At 42.7% G+C, this 12,547-nt stretch overlaps 1 protein-coding gene across 8 annotated transcripts in view; it reads left to right on the plus strand.

Annotated features, from left to right (window-relative positions):
• Positions 1 to 12,547, plus strand: part of iqsec1b (IQ motif and Sec7 domain ArfGEF 1b) — a 185,830-nt gene that overhangs the window by 166,445 nt on the left and 6,838 nt on the right. For 7 of the 8 annotated variants that reach the window (XM_041033344.1, XM_041033345.1, XM_041033346.1 and 4 more), the window contains 11 exons: positions 2,145 to 3,406; positions 3,985 to 4,146; positions 6,317 to 6,439; positions 7,521 to 7,687; positions 8,201 to 8,340; positions 9,030 to 9,059; positions 9,168 to 9,293; positions 9,392 to 9,491; positions 9,922 to 10,083; positions 10,217 to 10,393; positions 12,081 to 12,130. In XM_041033344.1, coding sequence (XP_040889278.1) covers positions 2,145 to 3,406; positions 3,985 to 4,146; positions 6,317 to 6,439; positions 7,521 to 7,687; positions 8,201 to 8,340; positions 9,030 to 9,059; positions 9,168 to 9,293; positions 9,392 to 9,491; positions 9,922 to 10,083; positions 10,217 to 10,393; positions 12,081 to 12,130 — 2,499 coding nt within the window. The remainder of the gene's footprint in view (positions 1 to 2,144; positions 3,407 to 3,984; positions 4,147 to 6,316; positions 6,440 to 7,520; positions 7,688 to 8,200; positions 8,341 to 9,029; positions 9,060 to 9,167; positions 9,294 to 9,391; positions 9,492 to 9,921; positions 10,084 to 10,216; positions 10,394 to 12,080; positions 12,131 to 12,547) is intronic. The other variant, XM_041033349.1, reaches the window with a different exon arrangement.

Genomic DNA, 12,547 nt, shown 5'->3' on the forward strand with positions numbered 1-12,547 from the left:
TGTTTGCTGGATATGTATTTAGGGGACATTTTTATGCTAACATGTTGGCCTTCACGACTTTAAACTTTGATCTTATGCCAATAACATGTAAGTTGTGTTTACAGCTACTGCCAAGTGCTAAAAAAAATCTATTTACATAGCTTTGACTTTAACTGAATTTTATAAATTAATGACATACTATATAACTATATTACAATACCAATGAAAGTCGATTAAGAATAATATAAAATCATCCTATGTAAAGTACCCTCCAGTGTCCATAGTAGAGATGCTGAACTGGTGGCCAACAGACGCTTACTGTCTCAACAGACTGTCATAGTTTTAAAGTAGAGGTATTCCCAGGCCCAGTATTATTGGACCATATCCAAAATGAATCCATGGACAGTTGGACCGGGCTGAAATGTACTTAAGCATAATAAGACTTGAGCCACGGTCGGCCCAAACACCACAACAACCCAAAAGGAGCAATACCTTTCATTTCACAGTTCACTGCTTCCATCTGCCTAAAGAAACATATTTTTCTTCTGTGAGGATCATGATGCACCACATTGTCAGTACTGCTTGTGAGACCACTTGGATCCATTTGGGTATTGCAAACCCTTAGCAATGCAAGGGGACCCTATGAACCAAGTGACAAATAAAGTGGTCGTTGACAATGCAGTGACTGTCAGATAATGTCATAACTGATCAAAATATAACACAATACCCTTCTGAATTATTGATTATAAATGTATAGTAAATAATTCCCAATATAGTTAGTTGCCAGAAAGCAGAGAGATAATTATTACATCTTCATCTTATTTAAAAATAGTAAATTATCTGAAGGTTAATATATTACCTATTACTACAAGCTGTTGTCAGGCTGAATCTCCTCATACCAGTAAAATACAAGTGATTTAATAGGAGTCTGGTTCGGCCTTGTAGCTATACAGCTGTGTCTGTGTGGGAAGGACACTGGTCTTCTTGTTAAGCAGTGACAGTTGTAGCCTCTTGTAGTAAGACTCACTGTCATGGTCCACCTTCTTTGATTCCACTGGGCTCCTTTGCCCTCACCTGGAGCAGGGAAACATGATTTGTGTCATTTTACAGCTTGAGTCCATAGGTGGAAAACTGGGTCAGGGTGTAAAATGTACAGGGCTGAGAGATATAGAGGGAGTTATTGTAATATGGAGCAATTCATCATCGTTATTTAGGCCATTAGCAGTTTATCGGTCAAGCTGGGTTCCTATCACAGTTCAACATTATCCATCTTCCCTTGGGGTCTAATAAACCCTGCATTCAGCCATTTTTAAATGTCATCTTCAGTCCTCTTGAGTTTTTTTTAAGATATGACAAAAGCAGATAAGACAGCAGCACTATTCTTCACTCTGTCCAACCCATGTTTCCAAGGTAGTAGTTCTTTAGGAACCAGGTGAAAATGGACCTTTTTTTTCTCCAACCATTTCTAGACTGTTTCCCCCCCCCACACAAAATCTATCGTCTGAGTAGCACTCACCCTCTGAAGGCTTGAGAAAATGCTGTAAAACATTTGTAGTTTCGTCCTTTACAAAAAGAGCGTCTGTGCTCAACTTATTTAAAGATGACAGTTCATTGCATGACATAAGGACTTCAGCTTCAAATGAAGTACTAGCATATACACCTTTATTTACACCCATTTCAACTGGCAGTGATGTGAAAGTAAGGAAGGCTTTGATCTTTTCTCTAAAGATCTACTTTTTCAATCTTCACATAACTATTCCTGCCACTTTTATATACAAAAAAAATATACATATACAAAAGTGTAACAACTATGAATAGTTTTGAGGAAAGGCTGTCCAAAACTATCTGTGGTCAGCTGCTTCAAGACTGCATACACAGATTCAGAGAGATCAGAAAGGCAGTAAGATGCAGCCGGGAGGAGGCTATAATGGCAGATTTTTTGCCCAGTCTTTGACTGAATTCAGCACCTTCTATAACAATGTGTTCATCATCTCTGTCTTCACTTTGGTTTATTGTGGTTTATAGCGATAGTTCACCAGTTGATCCACTGCAGTGAACTTTTCTGAGGGTAGATTACCAAAAGAACACATCTGAGGGACTATTTAGATTCTTCCCAGTTGTTCTCAGAGAGATTTATGTCATGAACCTTCCTTCTCTTCCTGCAGGTGGAGATGCTAGAGCGTAAATATGGTGGGCGTTTCATAACCCGGCATGCAGCCCGTACCATCCAGACAGCCTTCCGCCAGTATCAGATGAACAAGAACTTTGAGCGTCTTAGAAGCTCTATGTCTGAGAACCGTATGTCCAGACGGATTGTCCTATCCAATATGAGAATGCAGTTTTCCTTTGAAGGACCTGAAAAAGTCCACAGCTCCTACTTCGAGGGAAAGCAGGTCTCGCTAACAGACGATGGTACCAAAATCGGTGCACTGGTGCAGTCAGACCATGGTGGGGAGATGGGTGTGCAGGCCAAGACCCCCACGACACAGAGTGACTTCACAGATGCTATCACAGAGCTAGAAGATGCCTTCTCTAGGCAGGTCAAATCTCTAGCTGAGTCCATAGATGACGCTCTAAACTGTCGCAGTCTGCACGGTGACGACAGCCACTCAGAGCCAGGGAGAGGCCACCAGGATATGGACAGGGACATCAGCTGCCAAGTGAAACCCTCCCACAGCGCCTCAGAACACCGCAAACTGGATGAAATGACAGCGTCTTACAGTGATGTCACCCTTTATATTGATGAAGAGGAGCTGTCACCACCCCTGCCTCTGTCTCAGTCTGTAGATAGGCCCTCCAGCACAGAATCGGACTTGCGTCAGCGCTCCCTCAACTCCTCCCAGGACTATTGGTCTCTGGCTCATAAGGATGAGAAAGGGGACACAGACACCAGCTGCCGTAGCACACCTTCTTTGGAATGCCAAGAGCAGCGCTTGCGGGTAGACCACCTACCCTTACTGACCATTGAGCCTCCCAGCGACAGCTCGGTGGAGCTGAGCGATCGTTCTGACCGCAGCTCTTTGAAGAGACAGAACGCTTATGCCCCAAGCCTGAGCAACCAGCAGAGTAGCCCCAAACACGTCAGCCACGGTTTGCCACCCCGTGGGCCTTCCAGAGAAGAGGACTCTTCCCGTCATCGGCCGCGACAGCTGGAGGCCCACCTGGCCATCAACGGCACCGCAAACCGGCAAAGCAAGTCAGAATCCGATTTCTCTGACGGCGACAATGACAGCATCAACAGCACATCCAACTCCAATGACACCATCAACTGCAGCTCTGAGTCCTCGTCCAGAGACAGTCTGAGGGAGCAGACGCTCAGCAAGCAGACGTACCACAAAGAGACTCGCAACAGCTGGGACTCACCTGCTTTCAGCAATGACATCATCCGCAAGAGGCACTACCGCATTGGCCTAAACCTCTTCAACAAGTATGTGCAGTTCACTACACAAGATCCATTAACAAACTGCCCACACAGAGACAGACACAATCTAATATACTGATTAGATTTTTTAGCCTCTAACTTGTACAATCACACTTTACATACACAATGAGGGATGAGGTTATGTAAATTAGATCCAGTCCATTACTTCTGTATGATAAATATGCTGTGATGTTGATTGAAACACAACTGTCGGCCTGTTCTACTTAAGGTGCAAACAAGCCGGGGGACTCACTCTGCCCTACTTCATCTTCATCTGAGCCTGTGTGATTGTGTTTAATCATAGATGATTGTGGATTTGGTTTCTATCAGAGCCGGCCATTAAGTTCCTTTTAATCATTTGTGATCAACACTACAGAGAAAAGTAACTCCCTCCTCCCCACCCTCAGTCCTCCATTCCACCACCACCACCACCACCTCCCTTGCTGCCTCCCCAAATCCTGTCCCTCATTTGACACACATTTGGCCAAGGGCAGAAGTGCAGTGGGATAATCACAGATTTGGATTGTGTCCTCACCATTTCCCTTTTTGTCTTTCTCTCTCTCTACCCGCTGTCATGTCTCCAGGAAACCAGAAAAAGGCATCCAGTATCTGATAGAGCGAAACTTTGTTCCAGACACTCCAGTGGGTGTGGCCCACTTCCTGCTTCAGAGGAAGGGCTTGAGTAGACAGATGATTGGCGAGTTCCTGGGTAACAGACAGAAACAGTTCAACCGCGACGTCCTTGAGTGAGTTTGCAGCCCGTTCATGTTTGTGCACACAGATCGATCAGATGAAGGTGAAGATGGATCACCCTGAAAATATCATGGTTCTATAAACAACCTTTTTATTTAACTTGCCACCTATGCCAGTGCCCAGAATTGTGTCTAATCTGTCTCCCAAGAATTTCCCAACTATAAATCATCATTTAGTTGCAAATAGGGTTGCCAGCTTGCAATCTACTATCATTCAAACAGTTTTTGCAGTTTCTGAGTGCTGCATAATGACTCAAGTTACATCCAGGAAATAAACAGAAATAGAATCCACTCAGGAAATTGCTGTGATGCTCAGATAAACACACAGATTCCATTTATATTCTGCAGCTCTTTTAATAAGTCGGGGAAGTCATAAAGACCTTGTTTTTTTTTTTGGGGGGGGGGGGGGGGGGGGGGGTTGTAGATTCTTTGCATCAGTCAAATAGCATCTCTACTTTATGCTTTAGACTTATCTGAATCAGACGTAAAGCACACCAGCTCTATCAGAGCTCATTGAGATTCCGTGGAGGATAAGGCCAGGAAAGGTCTGTCAGTGTCAGTTTGACAGGCATATCTAAAGGGCTCCTTGAGAAAACGTCTATAAATCCTGACATGCAAGGTATCGAGCTATCAGGCCTCTAGAGAGCCAAGTCACAATCCTCTCTTCAGCAAAAAGAAGTGCTCAGGTCCTTAAATGAAAGTGTTACGGCCTAAGCAAAGACAATATTCAATTTCATGTCAAAGTTCTACATTAAAGCTGCACAAATCAATAACTGTATATGAACATCGGTTCAAATTAACTCTTTGTGTTGGTTTTAAGGCCTGCTGCTTTACCGTTTGGTCCAGCCTCACCACTCTCATCAACCTTGTTTGTAGATAGATGAAGTTAGTGACTAGTCGATGAATAACAGAGCTAAAAGGACAGTGATTACCATACCATACATATATTACCAAATATAGTACCACTTCCATAAACACAACTTCAAATGAATGCTAATATCACCCTCTGTCTACTGGATGAGTAAATAAGCAACTGTTTGCTAATTTGTTAGCCGGACATTACAACCTCCAAACATTAACTCTGCATTTGCCCACACTGTGGTGCTATAATGAACCAAAATAAAATGAAATTAACAGTATGCAGTGAGGGGTGGCTTTTTCTATAAACTTTATAAACAGCTTGTTCTCACATATAACAACTTTATAAGGTGATAATAAACATGTGCATACTTTACACGTGTTGTGGAGCTCTAACTATACAAACTGAGGGAGCTCAGATCAGGATGCATGTATGCATGTATCAGATAGAAATGCCAACTATGAGTCAGCTCTGAAAATCCCGATGGGACAGCCCCGGTGTATGCAAGTGCAGAAGTAAGCAACAGATATCAAAATTTTACACATACAGTGCTTAACAAATTTATTAGACCACCACCCAATGTAAGGTTTATGCCACAGCTGCCCTAAATTAATTACCAAAATCATTTTTTTTATGTTTCTGTAATGGTTAATGCACCAGTATGTAGAAGCTCTTTATCCGAAATTATATTTTTAATGCAAAAATCTAATTATTATTTTTATCCGTTAATTCAGATTTACAGAAAAACTGAAAAAAATAGTAAAGCACATTATTATTTCTTGATTAAGATGTCTAATTATAGTGATTTACTTGCATTCCTGAACAGGAAAATTAGTTTTAGTGGTTGAATGTCATGCTTGATCTTTCAGGGGGTTTTTTTTTTTTTCCTGTTGTTATGTGTGAAAAAGGACTATTTATTTGTTTCTGTTTGTTATTTGCCAAATAAATAACAATAACGTTTTTAGTTTTAAACAAGTTTTTGAAATATTTCTACAATATTTATGTTTTCTTGTTTTTATGACAGGTGGTCTAATAAATTTGTTAAGCACTGTACTTTGAATTTCTTGTAGCTTGCTGCTGTTGTGAGGCCATTACATGCATTTCTAGACCCTTAATTTAGATGAGTTATCATGACAGTCATAATCAAATGGCTTTCCTTTTTCATCACAATGAAAAAGGCTCATTTTTTCGTGGCCTTTAAGAGTTTTAATATTCATTTTGCACATATGCGAACACACGGTTTTCTGTATTTTCCTTTCCAAATTGATCTTCTTGCCACTGCTGACGGGGTGTGTTTTTCTCCAGCTGCGTGGTGGATGAAATGGACTTCTCTAGTATGGAGCTGGACGAAGCGCTCAGGAAATTCCAGGCTCACATCAGAGTTCAGGGAGAAGCACAGAAGGTTGAGCGGCTGATAGAGGCCTACAGGTAGGAAACTCCTCGGAGAGCTAGGGATGCATCACATGACATGGCCTCATCTCCCAATCCAGCTTAGACTCAGTGATGGCTGGATGTAGTTTTTCCACAGCAGGAATGAATAAAGTGATGTTTTTACAAATAGAGTCTTGATCAACTCAGACCAACTGATTGTGTAACAGGATGATTATTATGGGATTCATTGCCATGTCTAGTGTTTACACCAACACAGCGTTGTATGATTAATGGATAGCACAAGCTAGCTTTGCAGAGTTTCAAAAACACCATTATCCTCTGAAATAGAGGTGACACCAAAAACACCTTTCACACTCTCAGGCAGAGATCAGTAGAGCAGCGCAAAGCCATTTTAAATCCAGACTTTGCTCAACCAGATCATTGCAGAAACTAATTTAGAGAAAATTAGTTCAAAAAAAGTTAAGGAAAGCCTCCCCCTGGGCTGCTGATGGATGTTGTTTGTTACTCATTTATTTTGTCCAAACCTCTGGTAGCAAGGTGATCTCATACCCATAGAGAATTACCTTCGATCAGCACTGAGCAAGGACATTTTGGCCTCAGCAAACACCACTGTCACACTGGGGAGATAAAGATAACTGATCATCTGCTCTCGCCTGCAGCCCAGTGCTGATATGGATCATAAGCTCACTTTATGGTGACTCAGAAAGTTGTTAAATGACCTGTCTGACGGCTGCAGGCTGTATTGACAGTCTTCACTCACTAGAACTTGCTCATTGTTCTTTTGACTTGAGGCTATGAAGCATTATTTAACCACAAGCTCAATATCAGTTTCAGCATTGATAACCCTGCTCACAAGTGGAACTAATCACTAAAAGGGAAGCTTACTGATTTATTATGCCTTCAAGGTGCGTCGTCATGCTGATGCTTTCTCGTTTACTGACTCATTTTTTGTCTCTCATGTTCAGTCACATCTAATGTTAGCACTGTTTCAGAGCATGCTGGGATTTTTTCCTAACACCAAGTGAAAAGTGAGATTTGAGTTTTAGTGATGTGTGTTAGAAAGTATAAACCATATTAAGTTAAGTTGTCCAATGTTTGTCCAATGTCCTCTTCGCAGCCAACGCTACTGCATCTGCAACCCTGGTGTGGTGCGACAGTTCAGGAACCCTGACACCATCTTCATCCTGGCCTTTGCCATCATCCTCCTCAACACAGACATGTACAGCCCCAATGTCAAGCCTGAGAGGAAGATGAAGCTGGAGGACTTTGTTAAGAACCTTCGAGGTACTTTAGTCTACCCCCCTATCCCTCACATCCAGCTTACTGTCACAAAACTAATATTCTCCTGAGACATTACTGTATGACCCAAAGAATAAATATTGAAGTCACCGCAGATATACACTGTTTATACAAGGTGAATATTTGAGGGTGGAGGTGATTGTAAGTCACGGTCAAGAACACTTTGCTGTTGAGGCAAAGCACTTTTTAGTTGCCCTCAACAGATTTGGAGGGTATTAAGAGGGGCTTTGTGGCGTGCCTAACTCATTTCTCTGCCTATTGGAGTGTCAGTAATTAATGTACAGTATTGAGTGGAGGAACAAGCTCTGAAGGACATTTCTGTCTGTACTGTGAAATAATATGTGCAGCGCTGCAGTATGTAAGTAAATTCAGGAGTTCATCAACTCTCACAAATCTGTGAGTTAATCACTAATCCCTCTCTCTTTCTCTCTCTCTCTCTCTCTCTCTCTCTCTCTCTCTCTCTCTCTCTCTCTCTCTCTCTTTTCCTCTCATTCTCAGGAGTGGATGATGGGGAGGACATCCCCCGAGAGATGCTGGTAGGGATATATGAGCGGATTCGCAAGCGGGAGCTCAAGACTAATGAAGACCATGTGTCCCAGGTTCAAAAAGTGGAAAAACTCATTGTTGGAAAAAAGCCGGTAAGTCTGAGTTTGCCCTTGGGCAGCTGCATGTAGAGTGTGACTACTTTTATCTTCCCCTCTATTCAAGACCTGAATATAGCAGGAGCATGCAGAACTAAATTACCCAGTGTACCTCTAAGCTGTCACAGAGAGCACAAGCTTACTTACAGCCAACACTCTCTGAGAAGGAAAAGAAATGAAAGAGCATTCTTTACCTGAACCTACTTTCTTCACTGTGTGACACATCGATTCTTCAGGGCCAGAGACCTTCATGCTGAATGACTGTAATATGTCTTTTGCCCTAAGAGCCAGCCAGGAAAAGTGCTGTCTGACAAGCTCTGTAACAATAAATAAGATTAACAGCCCCACACCCAGCGATCTTGAAGGTGTTCACTTGGAACCACACCCTACCCATTCCTGTACTGATTCCCTTTTCATCAAAACTGATTTTTCATCCAAACGCCACTCTAGTGACGCAAATCAGGAGAAGTCCAAGGGACGTAATGATCATGATCATTAAGGTTGACACAAACTGGAGACACAACACATTAACAGGACACTTAGATGTTTGTTATGTGATCCATAAAATTAGTTTTCTAGATTTTAAATTTGGCTCGTACTTCTTATTGACCATTAAGTGGAATGTCGTATGTGTTCACTGATCACTGTTAGATGACTCTTGTATCTATGTATCTCTCACTCCATAGATCGGCTCTTTGCATCATGGTCTGGGCTGTGTAAGTATTGCTATATCTTTCATCTACATCTTGGGGTCAAAGTTAAATTTATAGTATTCAGTATCTTGAACCGACCGACCCAGAAATAATGGTGTATTGTGTGTGCAGGTACTATCCCTACCCCACCGGAGACTGGTCTGTTACTGCAGACTTTTTGAAGTGCCCGACCCCAACAAACCGCAAAAGTTAGGCCTGCACCAAAGGGAAATCTTCCTCTTTAATGACCTGCTAGTGGTACGGCAGACATTATTCTTGCTTCACATTGAGAAGACATTAGGGCACCCCACTGAAAGAGTTGAAACCACATTATATGCTATGCTTTTTTTTCACAGGTTACTAAAATTTTCCAGAAGAAGAAGAACTCAGTGACGTACAGCTTTCGGCAGTCTTTCTCACTTTATGGCATGCAAGTGCTGCTCTTTGAAAATCAGTGTAAGTGCCATGGAGATGTTTATGTAGGCTTCGGTATGGTTCAGATGAACTAGCCCGTGTCGTCTGTGTGAACATATTTATACCTGTTTTCGAATGTGAATTTTACCAGTGGGAACATCATCACACACTTTCATACGTTCATGGTACTACACTCTTTCCTCACCCTGCACACGCTGCATCAAGTGGCCTTGCTTTTCTGATACTATGTTTCAGAAAATAACAAAATTTTATAGCCCATTTCTGACTTCTGCATGGTATGGAGGGATGGGTTTCACTGTCTGACAAGCATTTTGTTGGAAGCTTACTTACACCCTCATGGTGGCATAAGTTGTGTTAGTTATTAGAACAACCCTTACTGCCATAAACTCCCCTAGTAGTCTGTGTTTTGTGTGTGCACAGGGGTTAAAGTGTGGACATTGTCTCTCTTTAGATTATCCCAATGGAGTCCGCCTGACCTCGGCCATTCCCGGAGCTGACATCAAAGTCCTCATCAACTTCAACGCACCCAATCCTCAGGACCGCAAAAAGTTTACTGATGATTTGCGAGAATCAATTGCTGAAGTCCAAGAGATGGAGAAGTATCGGATAGAATGTGAGCAAAAGTTTCCTTTTTATAAGGATGTTTGGTATTATTTAATTCATCTGAGTCATTCCACCTTGATGTAAATATCATATGTATGAACATCTGGATCACTGTCAATTTTGCATATGTTTCCCTTCCACAGCTGAGCTGGAAAAACAGAAGGGGGTGGTGAGGCCCAGCATGTCCCAGAGCTTGGGGTTAAAGAAGGAAGCAGGAAATGGAAACCTGAGCCGAGCGAGCCTTGATGACAGCTACGCCATTGGTGAAGGTTTGAAGAGGAGCGCCCTCAGCAGCTCCCTACGTGACCTCTCGGATGCAGGTAAAATCAGGGGTTGCCATGGTAACACACTTTCTCATGTTTCATCCCTCTGCTAGACAAAGTACAGTGTATAGTAGTGTAGAATGCTGGCATGATACTATTCACTCCACTTAGATATTAATTGTTTTGGAAACTTGGAAGAGGCTGTACAGTTTTCAGTTGGGTGGTAGCCACTGCAACTGACCTGCTCATGCAGAGTCTCTGAGCCATGAAGCCAGTGAAGCAAGGCGATAGAGCTGGGTGCGTTTGCTAATGGACCAAGGTGTAATTTACTAAAGGCTATCATCTAATAATCCTGCGTCACCAGTGGGGGAGGAGGCAGTGCTATGTAGGTCACTGCTATCAATTTGAGCGTCTTAGCGGTAAGAGGAATTAATGTTGCGCGGTTTATTCAGACAGGGTGTAGAGAGTTGCCTCCACAGTGCAGAGCTGCTCTGCACAAACACACCTAGTGATCTCAACACTGGGTTCAGACCAGTAAAACAACATCAACGAATGGAATTGACCTGTTTGCTTTTGAGCAGTGATTTTGGTGCTTTTTGAAACAGACACAACACATCTTAGTGGTGGCCTTTATAGAGTCCAGTCAGTACCGGAGTTTTGGGGCCTGTATTTTCTTTCAGAGTTGTTTAAGGATCCCACGGCATCCCAGAAACTAAATTTACAAGGTTTGCGGTTGACTTCAGGGTGTGTGTAAAGGTGACAGGTGTTAATACAGCTTCCTCTACCTTGAAAGGGAATTGTATCCCCTTTAAGTTTAGCAGTTACAGGAGTACTGAAACAGCTGAAAAGTGTCCTCTGGGGCTCTGTCTGAAAATGAAAGAGAGAAAGTAACCCCATTGATGTCGTAGCAATGTCGTCAGAGTAATCTCACCTTGGTCTTAGAGCAGAGGTGTCCAAACTGTTCCACAAAGGGCCATGTGGCTGCAGGTTTTTGTTCCAAGCAATCAAGAGCACACAGTTTGACCAATCAACTGTCTGAAGACTGAGATCTGTTGATGAGTCAAGTCAGGTGTGCTGCTGCTTGGTTGGAACAAAAACCTGCAGCCACACGGCCCTTTGTGGAACAGTTTGGACACCTCTGTCTTAGAGGCTCCAAATGTTTTAACAGAAAGTTTGCATTACAAACTGGAGGCATGGAGTTTGAAAGATATGGTCATTTACTACTTGAAAATGAAAAATAAAAAAAATGCTGTCAGCTGCATTATGGGAAATGGGACTCATGGGACTCAGGAGTAACATTCAGGAAACCTACGCCTCTACTGCTTCAATTTTGGCCATTCTTTTTTAAATCTGTCTCTTGTGAGTCTTGCAACTTAATGGGCACCAAATATTAAATTGCTGGTATCTCCTTGATGCAGTGAGTTTGCAAGTCTCTCACTAATGGGAAGGTCTCCTGCCAGCTGTGCCTCATGTTGCAATGTAGACATGCATGTAGACAGAAATCAAGCTAGAGTTGTCCCAGAGGCTGACCGTGCTGTAGAGCTGTAGCGGTGACTTGCTTCTTCCCTTTCCTTTAGTCCTTATTCAGCTCCCCCTGACAGAGACAGAGTCTGCTGCTAGTTAGTCATGTGCCACCTTTGTCACCTTAGGTTTCTAGTGCCCTCCTGTACTAGACAAAGGGATATGCGGACCTTCACGTGTTAACCAGGCGTGTCTAATGTGTCATGTTACATGTTCTGGGCAGGCAAGCGTGGGAGACGCAGCAGTGCAGGATCACTAGACAGCAATATGGAAGTAAGTAGGACGCCACTGATGTCGAGCTGTCCTCTGACTTTATGTTGTTCATTCCGAGCACACGAGTCTCTGTGTTGTTGTTTCTTTGTACCTTTGAGTTTTCTTTTCTGCTTTGGTAGTGTTTTTGTTGGACACGATGCATGCACTGGGCTGTACGGGAATGATCCACTGTGGCTGACACGTTAACCCTTCATGTACACAGCATGGCACGACTAATGGTAGTCCTGACTCACATTAGGGCTGCTCTCATCTCTGAGTCATCCTCTGTTGGTTAGTGGGTTAGATGTTTAGCCATTTTCTGAATGTTGTCCTTTTTCTGTTCACTCAACATAAACCTGGCTGTGCTTTGTCAGTTCCAGCTGCTGCATGCTCACAGTTTGAAGTGACCATCTCACACTAGTTCCTTTTACTGACCCC

Source organism: Toxotes jaculatrix, chromosome 3, assembly GCF_017976425.1.
Source record: "Toxotes jaculatrix isolate fToxJac2 chromosome 3, fToxJac2.pri, whole genome shotgun sequence".
NCBI classification, from domain to species: domain Eukaryota; kingdom Metazoa; phylum Chordata; class Actinopteri; family Toxotidae; genus Toxotes; species Toxotes jaculatrix.